This window comes from Lethenteron reissneri, chromosome 55 (genome assembly GCF_015708825.2).
Source record: "Lethenteron reissneri isolate LAM-NWPU_2019-01 chromosome 55, ASM1570882v1, whole genome shotgun sequence".
Classification (NCBI taxonomy): Eukaryota; Metazoa; Chordata; class Hyperoartia; order Petromyzontiformes; family Petromyzontidae; genus Lethenteron; species Lethenteron reissneri.
In genome coordinates, this window is record NC_083833.1 from 8,211,950 (window position 1) to 8,231,817 (window position 19,868).

Genomic DNA, 19,868 nt, shown 5'->3' on the forward strand with positions numbered 1-19,868 from the left:
ACCGCCTCTCGCACGAGTATATGTTCGCAGTGTTGGAAAAAATAGGAGTGAGGGGACCCTTGGTCGATTGGGTGAGGCGTCTTTACCAAGGGCTCAAGACCAGACTACTGATAAATGGGGAGCTCTCGGGGACAATTCCAGTAGAGTCAGGGGTGAGACAGGGGTGCCCGATGTCCGCGGTTCTATTTGTAATGTGTATGGAACCCCTTGCACAGGCAATAAGAAACAATGAGGAGATTAAGGGAGTGACCATCCCCGGGAATAAGGAACAGGGGAAGGTGGCGCTATATATGGATGACGTAGTCGTGCTCTGTAGGGACGTGGCATCAGTGTGGGGGGCCATGAAGGAGACAAACCGCTTCGGCCTGGCCTCCGGCTTGAAGGTGAATGCGAGGAAGAGCGAATTGATGGCCTTCGGGGACCCGAGACTATTTGAGGGTCGGCCGCCTGAGTTGGGGATAAAGACGGAGGAAGTCAAGGTCTTGGGAGTGTCCTTTTGCCGAGAAAGGTCGGCAGAACGAAACTGGGACGGGAGGATAAAGCAGGTAAAGGGACAGTTAGGCAAGTGGGCCGGGAGACGGCTCACGATGGAAGGGAGGATTCTGGTAGTGAGGGTGGTGGTTTTACCAACACTCAACTACCTCGCATATGTATACCCGCCAGGTAGGAGGGAGGCAAGAATCCTGCAATCGATGTTGTTTAAATTCATTTGGGGAGGCGGGATGGATAGAGTGAAGAGAGTGGTGATGTGTAAACGTGTCGAGAACGGGGGGAAGGGTGCCCCAAATATTGCACGTGTGCTGTCCTCAATTTTTGTGTGCAACACTTTGAGGTTATTCTTTTCCGAAGAGCCCCGGGGGAAGGCCGCATGTTATTTAAGGTATCGCCTGATGTGGCTCCTGAGGGGGCTTGGGATGACCCAATTACCGGCGGGCACGCCCTTGGCCTGGCCACAAGGATGGCTGAATGCGGCGGTGGGTGACTACATAAAAGAGTACAATTTGAGTCAGAGAGGGGGACCGTGGAACTCCAAGGAGGTATTGGCCAAAGTAAACGAAGGGGAGGCCTGCGAGGGGGTGATGGGCGCGAAGAGGACTATGTACCGTCAAGTGTGGAGGAACACTTCATCAACGGCGCTCACAAAAGAACAGAGAGATCTGTCCTGGTTGGCGGTGTGGGATAGATTGGAGACGAGGGGCTTCATGTTTTCTCGCCGAATGGCACGTTCGCCCAAATGCCCGAGGGGCTGCAACACAGATGAGGACGCGGTGCACGTCATGGTGAGGTGTCCCTTCGCACAGGAGGTGTGGAGACTGAGCAGTCCGCTGTTGTCCTGGTTTTACCCGTCGCAGGTGATAAGTCGGGACATTATGTGGGGAGTCTTAAGGGAGGTGCGGGGAGATGACAGAGATCGAACGTGGGCCATAATAGGCGCGACAAAGGAGGCCTTGTGGGGAGCTCGCAGAAAAGAGTTGGATGGGTCCCCTATATCACCGTTGGAGGTGTGCTACTGGGCAAGGAAGTTGCTAGAAAGGGTGATGGAAGTAGACCGGGTTAGGCTGGGATAAAAGGCCGCAGGTGTGAAGTGGAAGTGGCCCCTACCCGGGGTGGGGTAGCGAGGGGACCAGCGGGTATAGGGAAGGGATAGTGAAGGATGGCCATGCACATTTTAGCCGGCCTGCTAAGTCGTGTAGGGCGAGGAATGTACGTGTTCGATCGGGGGAAGGCGATGTGATGGAGCAGCGCATGGGTGAATGGTGGTGATGAATGTAAATAAGGGGAACGGGGCGGTGTGCGTTATGGCGGCGAGCTTTTTTTGTTGCATTGTATGTGGGTGGAGCCCGCGGATGTGACGGAGGCTCGAAGGGGCCAACCGGGGCGTCCGGGAAGGAGTGGTTTTCGGTACTCTCTTTGGTTTTCCTTGTACCCGCTGAGAAGTTAATAAAAACCTTTAAATCGCAATTACCAGCGAAACGTCGTACTCAAAAAAATTGTAAATGTTGTGGTTTCACGCTTCAACACACCGGTGGGCTAAACCAGTGAACTATTTGTCTTTTGTCCACGTGACACTTTTTTTGCTGATTGGCCGTGTCGGGTGGTGGAGGGTTACGACACATTTATAAATAACGCGATCTAACCCAAAAACGTTGATTATTAACAATCGTTAATTACCTACCTGATAGCTTAGTCGAAAGTAATTCCATGTTTGGTCACGGGGGGCTGTCGTTAAAGCGAGTGCCGGGTAAGTGCCGCCCTCGCAACGTGTCGCCCCCCTGCGAATCCGTCCGCAGGCGCCGCCGCCACCGCCGATGATGTGGTCGATCGCCCCGTCGCCCCGGCCCACAACACCAAGCTGCTCTTGCCAGGTGCCTCACCAGCGGCGCGACACAATCCTTGGCGCGGCTCGCTGTGCCCACTGCTCTCGGTCCCCGACGCCATGATGCTTGCCACACCGACCCCTTATCCGTCATCTCCCCTGGCGTGGGGGTGGGGGGGGGGAGACAAAATGAGAAGCACATTGCGGGACATCGGCAGTCGTCATCCTACGGAGGGACGACTATAATTGGCCGTGGAAATGTGTAAGTCCGACAACCGGCTGAGTCTAACCGTGCGGAGTACCCGCCGGGGAGGTGGGTGACAGGACACAAGGCAGCTTCGCTCGATGGCCCGGCTTCGGTGTCTTTGTGTTTTGGCGGTGGCGCACATGGCCTGTAATCCGGCACCGTGGAGGCAGCGAGGGTTGGTGGATGACACAAGCGCCGTGAAACTCCCTTCCCGCGGGCGTCAAAGGAGCTGCCGTACCGTGGGTCGCAATGAGGATGCGGCACGGAAAATGTGAAACCCAACCTGTTCCGTCCGCATGGGATAGTGTTGCCCCCTTGCACGTGTGGGTTTTCTCTGGGTGTTCCGGTTTACTCCCACATGGAAACTCCCACGTGGACTAATCAGCTGATAACACCGTCATATATAGAGGACTACAGAGCTTGGGCGGGCAGGCGGGCGGGGGGGGGGAATTTGGGGCGGCGTGGCTGCCGCTGCCTTCCCGCTCGTCTGTGGTTGCCCCTCGCGCCTCTCTCCTCTCGCTCTCTCTCCCGGCGAGAACGAGCGGACAGTGCGCGGTGCCGGCGTGTTACAGCTTGGGATCGTCATTGTGCAAGGAAGGTCGTGGTGGGGTAGGGAGATGCACGGGGTGGAGGAGAATGAGGTAGGTGACTTGGGGGTTTGAATGAGGCAAGGAGTTTGGAGTGAATGCAAGCAGGAAGAGGGTTGTGATAGGTGTGACACAGAAGCAGAATATTTATTTATGCTGGAGGAATCCGATGACCTATGAAGCTCTTTTTCACAGATGTCCAGTTGGGGCACGGGGTACGAACGTTCAAACAACAAACAGTTACAGAAACACGATATTAGTGCAAAGTACAAGAAAAGTAAACAAATCACACAAACGCAGACAAATACAACACTAAACAATCCCCACCCTACCAGGCAAAGGCCACTGATGTCTTAACTTATTTTCAGAAGCGACCTGGCCACAAATGATAGCTCAGAAAAGTGGCTTTTCACGTGGAAATATATAGCGGAAAAATGATATAATTAACTTTGATGCACGTTGCTAAACGTGGGGCGAAAAAACCGGAGGACCTGAAGAAAAAATCCACACGACCACGGGGAGAGAGAGAGAGACACGCAAACTCAAAATATACAGCAGCAGGCGTCAGGGTCGGGATAGAACCCACGACCTCCTGTAGACCAGGCGAGGTAGTTAACATCTCCTAGCCACCGTGATGATGATGATGATGAGAGAGAGACACGCAGACTCCAAATATACAGCAGCAGGCGTGAGGGTCGGGATTGAACTCACGACCTCCTGTATACCAGGCGAGGTAGTTGACATCTCCTAGCCACCGTGATGATGATGATGATGAGAGAGACACGCCAACTCCAAATATATAGCAGGCGTCAGGGTCGGGATCAAACCCACAACCTCCTCCATACCAGGCGAGGTAGTAAACATCACAACACCGCTATTACAGTCTCATCACCACCACCATCACATGCGTGTAGGGTTGGAGGTGGGAAAGATACCGAGACGGGCATAGGAGTGGCAACCAGAGACTGACGACCAAAAGGGAAGAGAAGAGCTGAGGTGGTGGTGGTGGTGATGATGATGATGACAGTGCTGTAATAGCGGTTCCTTTGGATGTCATCTCGGGTCTCAAGAACGCAACAACTCTTGGGATCTAGCAGAAGGAAGCGATGATCGAGAGGGTGTCAGGTTGAGCATCTCTCCCAATTTGCCGTGTCCCCCCTCTCCCCTCCCGGCTTTCAATGCACCGTGTTTTTTCGTCAGCTCGGGGAGGATCGAGTAAACACGTCGGCAGGCAAAGCGGCCGCTGGCTCTCCGGCAGCGGGCACATCGCCAGCCACCCCGGCAGCAGTCGGTCACGAGTGCATTCTCCACCAACGTCGCACAACATCGGCTACGGCAGCTTCGGGCAGAGGGGCCCACCTGGACCTCAACTCTTTTCAGTCCCTGGAGGTGCTTCTCCTCCAATGTTGTCTCCAGGGCTTCCATCCTTCGACACGATTGATGGTAACGATCACGCTCAGAAACTGACGCTACACACACACGCGCGCTGGCTTACACACACAGGCACTGGCTCCACACACACACACACATTGGCTTACACACGCTGGCTGTACACACACACACACCCCTACCCATTCACCCACACACCCCGACCCATTCACACACGCACCCCGACCCATTCACCCACACACCCCGACCCATTCACACACGCACCCCGACCCATTCACCCACGCACCCCGACCCATTCACACACGCACCCCGACCCATTCACCCACACACCCCGACCCATTCACACACCGCACCCCGACCCATTCACCCACACACCCCGACCCATTCACCCACGCACCCCGACCCATTCACCCACACACCCCGACCCATTCACCCACACACCCCGACCCATTCACACACGCACCCCGACCCATTCACCCACACACCCCGACCCATTCACCCACACACCCCGACCCATTCACCCACGCACCCCGACCCATTCACCCACACACCCCGACCCATTCACCCACGCACCCCGACCCATTCACACACACACCCCGACCCATTCACACACACACCCCGACCCATTCACACACACACCCCGACCCATTCACACACACACCCCGACCCATTCACACACGCACCCCGACCCATTCACCCACACACCCCGACCCATTCACCCACGCACCCCGACCCATTCACCCACGCACCCCGACCCATTCACCCACACACCCCGACCCATTCACACACACACCCCGACCCATTCACCCACACACCCCGACCCATTCACCCACGCACCCCGACCCATTCACACACGCACCCTGACCCATTCACACACTCACCCCGACCCATTCACCCACACACCCCGACCCATTCACACACACACCCCGACCCATTCACCCACGCACCCCGACCCATTCACCCACGCTCCCCGACCCATTCACCCACACACCCCGACCCATTCACACACACACCCCGACCCATTCACCCACGCTCCCCGACCCATTCACCCACGCTCCCCGACCCATTCACCCACGCACCCCGACCCATTCACACACGCACCCCGACCAATTCACCCACACACCCCGACCCATTCACCCACACACCCCGACCCATTCACCCACGCTCCCCGACCCATTCACCCACGCACCCCGACCCATTCACCCACGCTCCCCGACCCATTCACCCACGCACCCCGACCCATTCACCCACGCATCTCGACCCATTCACACACGCTCCCCGACCCATTCACCCACGCTCCCCGACCCATTCACCCACGCATCTCGACCCATTCACCCACGCTCCCCGACCCATTCACCCACACACCCCGACCCATTCACCCACGCTCCCCGACCCATTCACCCACGCACCCCGACCCATTCACCCACACACCCCGACCCATTCACCCACACACCCCGACCCATTCACACACGCACCCCGACCCATTCACCCCACACACCCCGACCCATTCACACACGCACCCCGACCCATTCACCCACGCACCCCGACCCATTCACACACGCACCCCGACCCATTCACACACACACCCCCGACCCATTCACCCACACACCCCGACCCATTCACACACGCACCCCGACCCATTCACCCACGCACCCCGACCCATTCACACACACACCCCGACCCATTCAACCACGAACCCCGACCCATTCACCCACGCATCCCGACCCATTCATCCACACACCCCGACCCATTCACCCACACACCCCGACCCATTCACACACGCACCCCGACCCATTCACCCACACACCCCGACCCATTCACACACACACCCCGACCCATTCACCCACACACCCCGACCCATTCACACACGCACCCCGATCCATTCAGCCACACACCCCGACCCATTCACACACACCACACCCCGACCCAATTCACCCACACACCCCCGACCCATTCACACACGCACCCGACCCATTCACCCACACACCCCGACCCATTCACACACGCCCCCCGACCCATTCACCCACACACCCCGACCCATTCACACACACACCCCGACCCATTCACCCACACACCCCGACCCATTCACCCACGCACCCCGACCCATTCACACACACACCCCGACCCATTCACCCACACACCCCGACCCATTCACACACACACCCCGACCCATTCACCCACACACCCCGACCCATTCACACACGCACCCCGATCCATTCAGCCACACACCCCGACCCATTCACACACACACACCCCGACCCATTCACCCACGCACCCCGACCCATTCACCCACGCACCCCGACCCATTCACCCACGCACCCCGACCCATTCACACATGCACCCCGACCAATTCACACACGCACCCCGACCCATTCACCCACACACCCCGACCCATTCACCCACACACCCGACCCATTCACACACGCACCCCGACCCATTCACCCACGCATCCCGACCCATTCACCCACACACCCCGACCCATTCACACACGCACCCCGACCCATTCACCCATGCACCCTGACCCATTCAGCCACACACCCCGACCCATTCACACACGCCCGCCGACCCATTCACCCACACACCCCGACCCATTCACACACGCACCCCGACCCATTCACCCATGCACCCTGACCCATTCACCCACACACCCCGACCCATTCACACACACACCCCGACCCATTCACCCACGAACCCCGACCCATTCACCCACGCACCCCGACCAATTCACCCACACACCCCGACCCATTCACCCACGCACCCCGATCCATTCAGCCACACACCCCGACCCATTCACATACACACACCCCGACCCATTCACCCACGCACCCCGACCCATTCACACACGCACCCCGACCCATTCACCCACACACCCCGACCCATTCACACACACACACCCCGACCCATTCACCCCCTGATCTAGAGAGAAAGAGTGGAGTCTGTGTGTTCTCCATCTGATGTAGAGAGAGTGAGTGGAGTATGTACGTTCTCCCCCAGATCTGCACGAGTTTCCGAACCCGTTCTCCGATTTCCTCTCGTAACTAAAAAAACACAACACCACCCCACCCAATGTCACTGCTTTTGGCCGCAGCTTCCCATCGCTGCCCAGGTTACCTGCAAATTACTCCATGGGGCGGGGGAGGGGTTACTCGAGGCAATATTGCCCAATGGTGAAAGCGTGGCAGGACCCTCTTGAAAATAATCGTTGCAACTCAACGAGGCTTTTCTGTGTGAATAAGCAATTAATAATACTCACTGGCTGGCTCGTACTGGCAATCGTCGACTTATAATGGAGGGTGGGGGGGAATGGGGGGTGGGGGGGAATGGGGGTGATTGGGGGTTGGGGAGGCTCACACATCTATTGTGTTTCTGTTATTTGCAGACGCGGTTGAAATGGACGAGATGCAAGGTGATGACAGATGGACATCAGTCGTGGCTCGGGTTTAATAACTACACTCACCACTCACACTACACTCACCACTCACACTACACTCACCACTACACTCACCAATCACACTACACTCACCACTCACACTACACTCACCACTCACACTACACTCACCACTACACTCACCACTCACACTACACTCACCACTCACACTACACTCACCACTCACACTACACTCACCACTCACACTACACTCACCACACACACTACACTCAACACTCACACTACACTCATCACTCACACTACACTCACCACTCACACTACACTCACCACTCACACAACACTCACCACTCACACTACACTCAACGCTCACACTAAGCTCACCACTCACATTACACTCACGACTACACTCACCACTCACACTACACTCACCACTCACACAACACTCACCACTCACACTACACTCACCACTCACACTACACTCACCACTCACACTACACTCACCACTCACACTACACTCATCACTCACACTACACTCACCACTCACACTACACCCACCACTCACACTACACTCACCACTTAAACTACACTCACCACTCACACTACACTCACCACTCACACTACACTCACCACACACACAACACTCACTACTCACACTACACTCACCACTCACACAACACTCACCACTCAAACTACACTCACCACTCACACTACACTCACTACTCACACTACACTCACCATTCACACAACACTCACCACTCACACTACACTCACGACTACACTCACCACTCACACTACACTCACCACTCACACTACACTCACCACTCACACTACACTCACCACACACACTACACTCACCATTCACACTACACTCACCACTCACACTACACTCACCACTCACACTACACTCACGACTACACTCACCACTCACACTACACTCACCACTCACACTACACTCACCACTCACACTACACTCACCACACACACTACACTCACCACTCACACTACACTCACCACTCACACTACACTCACCACTCACACTACACTCACCACTCACACTACACTCAACACTCACACTACACTCACCACTACACTCACCACTCACACTACACTCACCACTCACACAACACTCACCACTCACACTACACTCACCACTCACACTACACTCACCACTCGCACTACACTCACTACTCACACTACACTCACCACTCACACAACACTCACCACTCAAACTACACTCACCACTCACACTACACTAACTACTCACACTACACTCATCACTCAACCAAAACTCACCACTCAAACTACACTCACCACTCACACTACACTCACCACTACACTCACCACTCACACTACACTCACTACTCACACTACACTTACTACTCACACAACACTCACCACTCAAACTACACTCACCACTCACACTACACTCACCACTCAAACTACACTCACCACTCACACTACACTCACCCCTCAAACTACACTCACCACTCACACTACACTCACCACTCACACTACACTCACCACTCAAACTACACTCACTACTCACACTACACTCACCACACACACTACACTCACCACTCACACCACACTCACCACACACACCACACTCACCACTCACACTACACTCACCACTCAAACTACACTCACCACTCACACTACACTCACCACTCACACTACACTCACCACACACACCACACTCACCACTCACACTACACTCACCACACACACCACACTCACTACTCACACTACACTCACCACTCAAACTACACTCACCACACGCACTACACTCACCACTCACACTACACTCACCACTCACACTACACTCACCACTCACACTACACTCACCACTCACACTACACTCACCACTACACTCTCCACTCACACTGCACTCACCACTCACACTACACTCACCACTACACTCACCACTCACACTACACTCACCACTCACACAACACTCACCACTCACACTACACTCACCACTCACACTACACTCACCACTCACACTACACTCACCACTCACCACTCACACTACACTCACCACTCACACTACACTCACCACTCACACTACACTCACCACTCACACTACACTCACCACTCACACTACACTCACCACTCACACTACACTCACCACACACACAACACTCACTACTCACACTACACTCACCACTCACACAACACTCACCACTCAAACTACACTCACCACTCACACTACACTCACTACTCACACTACACTCACCATTCACACAACACTCACCACTCAAACTACACTCACCACTCACACTACACTCACCACTACACTCACCACTCACACTACACTCACTACTCACACTACACTTACTACTCATACAACACTCACCACTCAAACTACACTCACCACTCACACTACACTCACCACTACACTCACCACTCACACTACACTCACTACTCACACTACACTTACTACTCATACAACACTCACCACTCAAACTACACTCACCACTCACACTACACTCACCACTCACACTACACTCACTACTCACACTACATTCACCATTCACACAACACTCATCACTCAAACTACACTCACCACTCACACTACACTCACCACTCACACCACTCACACTACACTCACCACTCAAACTACACTCACTTAGGGGAGGCCCAGGACCGCTTCAGATAATCGTCACTGGGTGTTGGCCATAAACGGGAATCGAACCCGGGTCGCCAGGTTCGCAGCGCAGCGTAGCGCTAACCGCTACACTACCGCTCCCCAAGTAAATAGTAAACGTTGTGGGTTTACTCTCCAACACACCAGCGTGCTGAACTCGGAACTAATTGGCACGGTTTGTTAACGTGACAAACCTTACTAATTGGCTGTGCCGGGTGGTGGCGGGTTTAACGACATGACATTTAAATTGACGCGATCTAACCCCAACACGCCCTACCGTGGATAACCCTCCCATCATCATCGTCTCTCTTATCCCAAGTCCTTAGAGTTGCCTTGCTCAATGCAGTATCGCCCAAGGGTCAGCACACGTTAGGTTATTATATTTGTTTCAACAATTGGAAATTTTAACAAATGTTCAAACTTACTTCCATTAACATTAAGGTACGCACAAAATATCTTTTGAAATTAATTTAGGACTTAATTTTTTTTTAAAGATTACAGCTGCCTTTATTTATCATGTGTACCTGCAAACTTATTCAACTCGTTCGTCTTCGGTTAATTTTATTTACATTTTTTAAACACCTTCCGAAAATGAATAACATTTATATTGAGGATGACAGATATATATCTAAAAAAATTACTTAAAGACTAAGCAATTAATATGTTTTAATGCAACCGTTTAACTAAATTAAATCACGCTATGTATCCTGACTTTTGGATGAACCTGGGGCAGTGTACTCAGCAGTAGATATCCAACTTAAAATGTATTGTTGCTTTTCAGTGTTGATGAAATAACCTCGTGGCGGCCCTAACAGGTGCTTGCTCACAGCACTTGCCCCAAAAGTCGGTCAAGGCTATACGGGGGATCTTTGTCTTTGTCTTTGTCTGTGTACAGCCACCATGGTTCCCAGCTTCACCACCTCTTCCAGAGGCTCCATCACAGCAGGTAGGGCGCCACGGTGGCGAGGAGATGTTAACCACCTCGCCTGGTACACAGGAGGTCGTGGGTTCGACCCCGAACCTGACGAGGCCTGCTGCTGCTGTATATTTGGAGTCTGCGTCTCTCTCTCTCATCATTATCACGGTGGCTAGGAGATGTTAACTACCTCGCCTGGTATACAGGAGGTCGTGGGTTCGACCCCGACCCTGACGACGCCTGCTGCTGCTGCTGTATACTTGGAGTCTGCGTCCCTCTCTCATCATCATCACGGTGGCTAGGAGATGTTAACTCACCTCGCCTGATACACAGGAGGTCGTGGGTTCGACCCCAACCCTAACGACACCTGCTGCTGCTGCTGTATATTTGGAGGCTGCGTCTCTCTCTCATCATCATCACGGTGGCTAAGAGATGTTAACTACCTCGCCTGGTATACAGGAGGTCGTGGGTTCGATCCCGACCCTGACGCCTGCTGCTGCTGTCTATTTGGAGTTTGCGGTGTCTCTCTCCCCGTGGTCGCGTGGATTTTTCTCCAGGTCCTCTGGTTTTTCTCTCCACATTTAAAATCAACATCACGCGTTTAGAGTCTGGGGCCGTCCATAAATGACGTCACGCGATTTTTGACGATTTTTTACCACAAGTTTTGTGCCTAATGCAGACATGATTCCTTGTCAAAGGTTTCAGTTGGGTGTTGTAACATCTTAACACAGCTGTTTTAAAGCTTTCGTGACTGCAGGGATTCATATTCTTGGTTATTTCGGTAAAGTCACGTAGAAGGGAAATAATAAAATAATAAAGATATAAAAACAATAAAAATGCTCACGACGTTGCGACTGCAACACAAGCAATCATCATCAGGTGGGAAATCCACAGCAAGAAAATTTGAAAAAAAAAAATTCTGTGGATTTTGAGAAAATTTTATTGCTGTGGATTTCACACCTGATGATGATTGCTTGTGTTGCAGTCGAAACGTCGTGAGAATTTTTTTTTATATTTTTATTATTTTATTATTTCCCTTCTACGTGACTTTACCGAAAGAACCAAAAGAATATGAATATCACTATGGGAACCTCATTTGCCAGTAAAAATATGATAATTGTTTTTTTACCATTCTATCTGGCAACAAAACTGACACCTTTTTACAAGGAGTCATGTTTGCATAGACCGCAATACCTGCAGTCATAATACAAACAAAAGAACATAACTCTGATAATGTGCACTGTCCTTGAAGTTGATTGGTCCACACCCGAGACAGCTTTCCTTAGAGCCTAGTCTCACATGGGTTGGACCAGATGACGCCAAAAGGCGCACAACTCAAAGACAATGCACCATCAGAGTATGAGAGCTCGGGGCAAGCATCTACACTATGGGAACCTCATTTGCCAGTAAAAATATGATAATTGATTTTTTTACCCTTCTATCTGGCAACAAAACTGACACAGTTTTGTTGCGGTCTATGCAAACATGACTCCTTGTAAAAAGGTGTCAGTGTTGTTGCCAGATAGAAGGGTAAAAAAACAATTATAATATGAATATCTTAACACCTGTTTTGTTGCCAGAAAAAAGGGGAAAACCTATTTTCAAGCTGTGCCCAGTGGGTGTCGCTGTGTGTGCGTCCCCCTCGTCTACACATCTCCAGCGTGAACCCTGCCGCCTCCCGCCCTCTCCCCGTGCCACGCAGAACATCCTCCCACGGTTCTCCACCTTCCGAGCAAAGACATCACGCTCTGCTTCTCATCGCACGGCTCGGACAGACAGACAATCGTGCTCTTGGAGGACACCCAGTCAGGTGACACGGTCATGAATAAGAATAACAACAGTTGGTATGGCAACGATTTGTATTGCTACGTTTGATTTTTTCTTTGAACATACGCTCAAAAATCGACGAGACATTGAGTACGCTTATTTAACGTACCGTCAATTTTATTTAATATGCTGTCGATGTTTGAACAAGTGTGTGTGTGTGTGTATATACATTTTAAGAATCAGAACACAGCAACGAATATCATTGCCATAGGTTGGTATTGGTGCTGGTCAACCTAATGGTGCAGGGCACCCACCACGAGTCGTTTGTCGCACACACGGCCTAGACTCACAATCACAACGTTTATACGGCAGGAGGAATCCGAGGAGCTATGAAGCTCTTTTCTCACAGACGCGGTAAGAACGTTACGACAACAGTTAAAAATTAACCCGTAAAAACAAAGTTTTTCACTATAAATCCTTTATATGCGTGGCGGCTAGAGTCCTCTCGTCCTCTGGCTTGGGATGGCTGCCACCTATGGGTCAGATGATTGCCTGCCACCATTAAGCAATTTTAAATTAAATATAATTTTTTTTTCCTAAAAAGTGTACAATTTAGGAAAAAAATTTACACGAAAATAAATTATCACGCACAACGAGTCTGTGTGCAAAATGTCAGCTCGATTAGATCACGGCAAGTGGGTTCAAAAACGACCGAAAGATTTGCACGGTCGTAAGCGCGCAAGCATGCAAGCAAGTGAACTTAATATAAAGGATAAAAAAAAACAGAACGGTAGACCAAAGTGCAGGAAAAGGCAAAACACATCACCTTTGTTAAATACATTGTCGATTTTTTGAACACGCGCGTACACGTTAGCACGGTCGGCTACGTATGGTGGCGAAGACGTTCAACGTACGTACACACGCGCTGCACAGTTTTCGCCTATTTGGTGGGAGGGGGAGACGTTGCGATGAGCGATCCCAGTTGGTTGATTAGCGGCGTCACGTTTGGAATGGGCTGCCCGATTGGGACGAGGAAATCTTTTAATACTCTTTGGTTCTTTCGGTTCAAGTTCAAGTTCATGTATTAGGTATAGCCCTGTGAGCCATACGGCTCTTGAATCGGGTGCAACCGCAACAAACAAAAACACGAACAAACAACATATTAAAGTGACTATGTGACTGAGTGCAAACAGAAAATCCAAAAAAAGACAGCAAAATATTGCAGAAAAAGCACCGTACACCAACACTGTGTGCAAAAATCCCAGTGGGATGCAAGTCAAACAACAACAACAACAACCACAAGACAACTTAGATTAAGACCATCAGTCTAACTCTGTACTACAACAAACAAACATGGCCAAACCAAAAAACTTTTCGAAAATCACCAAAATAAAGCCATAAAAGCAATGAAACAGTGGTTATAGGAACTGTGACCGAATTTTCACAATAAACGACGTAAACAACATGTACTACCAAAACTCTGCAGCCGGTAAAGTCACGTAGGTAGAAATAAATTAAAATTAAACAAATCACTACGCTTCGATCGCAACACAAGCGATCCTCATCAGGTGGAACAACCACAGCAAGAAAATACTGAGGTAGGTGGGAGAGCTGCTGTGGCAAGAGGTTATATAGGTAAGAAAGGTGGGAGGAGCAAGGGGAGAGAGAGAGAGAGAGAGAGGTGGGGGGGTGGTGAAGTGGGCGGGGCTAGAAGTGTGGACACGGGGGAAAACATTCCTTGTCCCTCTTTTAATGTCCTCGGAAGCCAGGTGGCAGGATAGAGCGTTGCCCCATCGCGCACTCGTGGTGCTCTGGTCTCCTGTTGCATGTGAAGTGACGCCGACACGTGTAATTATTTACGTTGCCTCTAATTCGGACACAGCGCTGTCTAGGCCCAGGCTTGTTCTTGTGTCTTGGACTTCGTCTCCCCTTGAACGTCCACGCTCCTGGAGCCTCTCTCGAACATTCCTGTCCCTGTTTTTCCCCTTCGCCAATCCCTGTCCTCCTTTCAAAAACGGATCTCCTCTCTTCCCACAAACCCCTTTTCCTCCAAGCTCTTTTCCTCCAACCTCTTCAAAGCCTGCCTCCCGACCAATCCCAGCGGAGGCCTCTTTCGGTCTATCGGGAGAGCTTGGTTTTTTATTTTCAAAATAGCCACCAGGCTGCTCGTTCGCATGGGGTCGTTTTCAGACATTACGCATGCATAAACACTCACCGTTCACCCTTTCCCGTTTCCGAGACGGACTGCGAGTCGCCGGGTGCTGGGTGTCCCGTTCCCCGTGAGCGGCTCGGTGTTTGTTTTCTTTAGGGGGGGGGGGGGTGTAGCGCCAGCGCCGCTGTTTTTAAAGACATTGTTGCTCACCGCAGAGAACCGTAGCGACACGACCGCCGCCACACCAACGATAGCCGGTGGCAAAACTGTGCCGCGCGCGCCCTCCCCCGTTTTACTTTTACTTCCGAGAAATGACCGAATGAAATGCACGCAATCATTAATGTCATCAACATCATTCTTCAGTAATCCTCAAACAATCATCAGAATTATCGTAATCAATTAAACTCCATCATTATTCTATTATATTTAACGACTGGCATCTGTCATCCCAATGGTGGATCGTGAACACATCCAGCAATCATCGCTACCTAGAGCCATCATCATCATCTAAATATCATCGACATCAACATCTTCATCATTACCACCAAACCATCAATCAATGGCTTTCATCGGGGTGGCACACTTATCTCGGCCTCGCTGTGCGCTGCGTTGCACCACTATCCGAGTAGATAACCTCGCATTCAATAAACCTTCAGAGCCAGGGTGAACATCCGACTCCAAACGTATTTAATCAATTGAACGAGGTAAAACTGATGAAAAACACAGCACGAATACAGCATCTGTTAATACTTGGAAATATCAATACAATGAATGAACACTACAACATCATAACGTTGTCTTAGATAACATGAAACTCAACAATAGATCCTGGATGGACCAGTCACCCCCATTAGTACTGAACAACTATACACGAGAGTAAGCTGTGTTAAGTAAGGGCACATCGTGTGATCACCATACTGCAGCCCAAATGTACAGCACCACACGTAACACTGAACTGTGGATGAGATATTTTGTCATCCTTGCTCTAAAGATCGCAATAAGGTTACATGGGTACGAGTCTGACTCGACTTATTCAATTACAGGTAACATTCACAATAAGGCAAGTGGCAGGCTTCGTTGTTGACTAGGCCTCATATTTATTATAACAATTTAACAGCATTATAAAGGCATTTACAGCATTATAACGGCCATTATAACATTATAACAGCATTCCCAGTATTATAAGAACATAAACGAGCTTACAGACAATGCTTCTTAAAGTCCCACAATGAACAGTTGCACCTGTCTTGACTGGGACGCTGTTTGTGCCACCATTTTGTACTCTGTGTAATGGCCGATACCCTGCCGCATGGCTGAGAGGCTGTCAAATCGTAACTTCCTGGTCACGTGACCAAACTCAAGCTCCAAACAGGACATTCCTGTGTACACACACCCCCACACCTGCCGTTAGGCAGAACAACACTCGTGCCTCACAACACCAATGCCCTGAGTTCGATTCTCTGACCTGGGTCACCTTCCTGTGTGAACTTCCCCCTCCTGGCGCCTGGGCACCGGGGGGGGGGGGGGGTGCAGTTGCACCGCCTGCATACTCTCCATCTACGCCACTAACTGGAGCCCTAGGGCCAAGCCTTATTGTGAGCTTTACGAGCCTCTAGAATTAACAGTGAACCTGAAGGCAGCCTTAGCCTGGCTGCACGAGCCTCTGGAATGGAACCATGAGTCCAAGTGGTGGAGCACGATTAGCGTGGGCCCTGTGCAAGGAAGGAAGTGGGCCGCTCCCTCTCCAATTCCCCCCCCCCGCCGAACCTGGGCACCTCTGGCCCTCCGGCCACAGTGCCGGCTGCACCACACGATAGCTAGGCCACTGTCCTTTGGTCCGCATTAAAAATACAATACGCTTTAGGTCCGTTAACCTGGCCTCCCAGACTATTATGTGAAACCAGGGGCACGTGTTCAAGCAGAGGAAATGCTGCAATGGCTTTGACCTTGCGGCTCACCATCGGCGGAGTCAGGCTTTGTTAAACAATCGCCGCCGGTTTTCGGCGGCGATTGAATAGGGGCCCCTGTGAGCGCAGTAATCAAATGTGTTTTCTCGAATTTCATTTGAGGCGGCGTCCTTTGAGGCTTCCGAGGTCAGGGCTCTGAGCTGGCGCAGCCGAGACGCCCGGTTCAGATCGATTAAACCCGGGCTCTCAAGCGCGACGATTGTACCCAAACAACAAAAGGCCAGCCCTATCGCATCCGGACTCGGTTCTGCATTTCACTTGGGCCAAACTCCAGTGCGGAGGATTCACCGCGTCGGATTGAGCGGCAAGTGGTCCGAGCGAGGGAGCACTCTTCCACAATGCGTGGACCAGGGTGTGCGTCACTTAGCAAAATAAGAGATTTCAGAAACACACTTCTGCGATACCCGCTTTCCCTTGTGCCATTCGCAACATAGTGGGGGCGGGGGGAGGGGTTGGAGATCTTTTACGGGAATTCAGAACGGATTCTTCATATTGTGATATTACACAGATAGCATGGGAGAAAATTAATTGGGGGGGGGGGGGGGGAATGACGATCGTTTTGAATGGGGAAAGAACGGATGATAGTACACTGTAACGTGATAACAAATGTAGGTCAATAGCTTCAAAAAGTCAGAGTCTCTCAACTTGTTCGCCATCGTTGTCAACGCGTGGCCTGGAATCTTCTCTCCAGGTGGTCTCCAGAGCCCGGAGGCACATTTCTCGTGGCATTTGTTGCAAATTCTCAGAAGTGTCAAAACATTGTTTTGAAGCACCCTGCGTGTATTATTACCACGTTACAAGGGAGGGGGGGAGGGAGGACGTCAACGTAGGCCTCCAGTCCGCGTGTTGTCCGCGGGGCCCTGGTCGGTTTGCTTGAGTCGGTGGTTAATCTGTGAACACAGCTGGGGGTGAGCACAGCCTCGCCACCGCGGTGATTCAGGCGACCCGGTGACCCTTTTACAGCCCCCAAGGAATTTTGTCTTGGAGGGCTCTCTTCGCCAGGTCGAATAATGTTGATTTGATTGAACGGCTTTATTGATTTGGTCTACTGATGTTTTGATTGCCTCGTTAATCGGTTAATTGAATGGTTAGGTAAATGTTTGATTGATTGACTCATTGATGTGTTGAAATATGCTCACTCAATTGACTTGTTTCTTGAATGATTTTTTTGCCATGATTGCCCTATTGGAAGCAGAGGCAACGAAAGTAAGTCTGTTCCAAACTTCAGGAACAGCATAGAAGATAAATGTTCCACTGTCACTGAACGTTCCATCGTCACACCACTGAACGTTCAGTGTCACACCGCTGAATGTTCCATCGTCACGCCACTGAACGTTCAGTGTCACACCACTGAACGTTCCACTGTCACACCGCTTAACATCGCGCTGCTGTGCACATTCCGTGCAATGGGTGCAGGGGTGTCGGTGAGCGCCAAGGTGGGCACCAAAGGCAGAGGCAGCTGGCACGGCTATGCCGAGGTCAACATCCAGGTCCCGACCGTCCAGGGCAGCCTGAAGATCCGCGTGACCGCAACCCACCTGCACCTCAATCTGCCGCACAGCTTGAGCGTGTCCCTGCAGACGAACAGCAACTACCAGATCGACAACGTCACTGTGCGTGTGGAACGGGGCAAGGCGGTGGTCGTGAGTGTCGCCGGCGGCGTGGAGATCGTGGTGTCGACGCACGGCACCCAGCGCCGACATCAGCTGGCGCTGGCCGTTCTGAATCCGCGGGGGTTGTCGCCAGCGACCACGGGGCTCCTGGGTGAGTGAGCGGACCAGGAGTCTTGCACCATTTGTCCCAACTGTCATGCCAGAGCATCGAATCGACCCGGCGACCATTGGGAACGCCAGTCCGATGTGCCAAACCTTACACCGCCGTGGCAGGTCCCAGTTCCATATCAGCGCCCTTTAAAAACAAATGTATCACAAATTTCCCTTCGTCCGAAATGCGAGACATCGCAGCCGTCGCAACAATCCCCTGGGCGTCTCTCGCTCCTAAACTATGAAACTGAACTATACTATTTTATTTGACTGGGTAAGGCCCAGAGGTCGCAAAGGGGTTTTGATTCCTTACCCGTACCCGTACCCGGCCGCACCAGGGTCGCAATCGGGTACCCGTACCCTACCCGATACCCGGCTAACCGGCTACCCGGCCGGGTATCGGGTAGGGTACGGGTACCCGATTGCGACCTCTGGGATGAAGCCATGTTGCAGGCGCGGGTGGGTTGATTCTAGGAACTTGAATTGTGAGAAGAGACAAGACGTTGGGAAATAAGTGACAAACGGTTACTCACCAGTGACTCACGGCCTACCCGTACCCGGCCGGGTACGGGTAGCCGGTTATCGGGTAGGGTACGGGTATCGGGTACCCGATTGCGACCTCTGGTAAGGCCCCACTGAGCTGCACAGATATTTTTCAGAAGCGACCTGACGATGACAAATAATGGCTCAATGAAGTAGTGGCGTATTGTCACGTGGAAGTTTACAGC

The 19,868-nt window shown here is 51.8% G+C and overlaps 1 protein-coding gene across 2 annotated transcripts in view; it reads left to right on the forward strand.

The window, feature by feature from the left end:
* Nucleotides 1-19,868, forward strand: part of LOC133356836 (inter-alpha-trypsin inhibitor heavy chain H4-like) — a 40,068-nt gene that overhangs the window by 18,845 nt on the left and 1,355 nt on the right. Inside the window, exons 10-15 of one of the 2 annotated variants that reach the window (XM_061574552.1) lie at nucleotides 2,292-2,366; nucleotides 4,352-4,594; nucleotides 7,920-7,946; nucleotides 11,471-11,521; nucleotides 13,194-13,301; nucleotides 18,794-19,141. In XM_061574552.1, the coding sequence (XP_061430536.1) occupies nucleotides 2,292-2,366; nucleotides 4,352-4,594; nucleotides 7,920-7,946; nucleotides 11,471-11,521; nucleotides 13,194-13,301; nucleotides 18,794-19,141 (852 nt within the window). The remainder of the gene's footprint in view (nucleotides 1-2,291; nucleotides 2,367-4,351; nucleotides 4,595-7,919; nucleotides 7,947-11,470; nucleotides 11,522-13,193; nucleotides 13,302-18,793; nucleotides 19,142-19,868) is intronic. The other variant, XM_061574553.1, reaches the window with a different exon arrangement.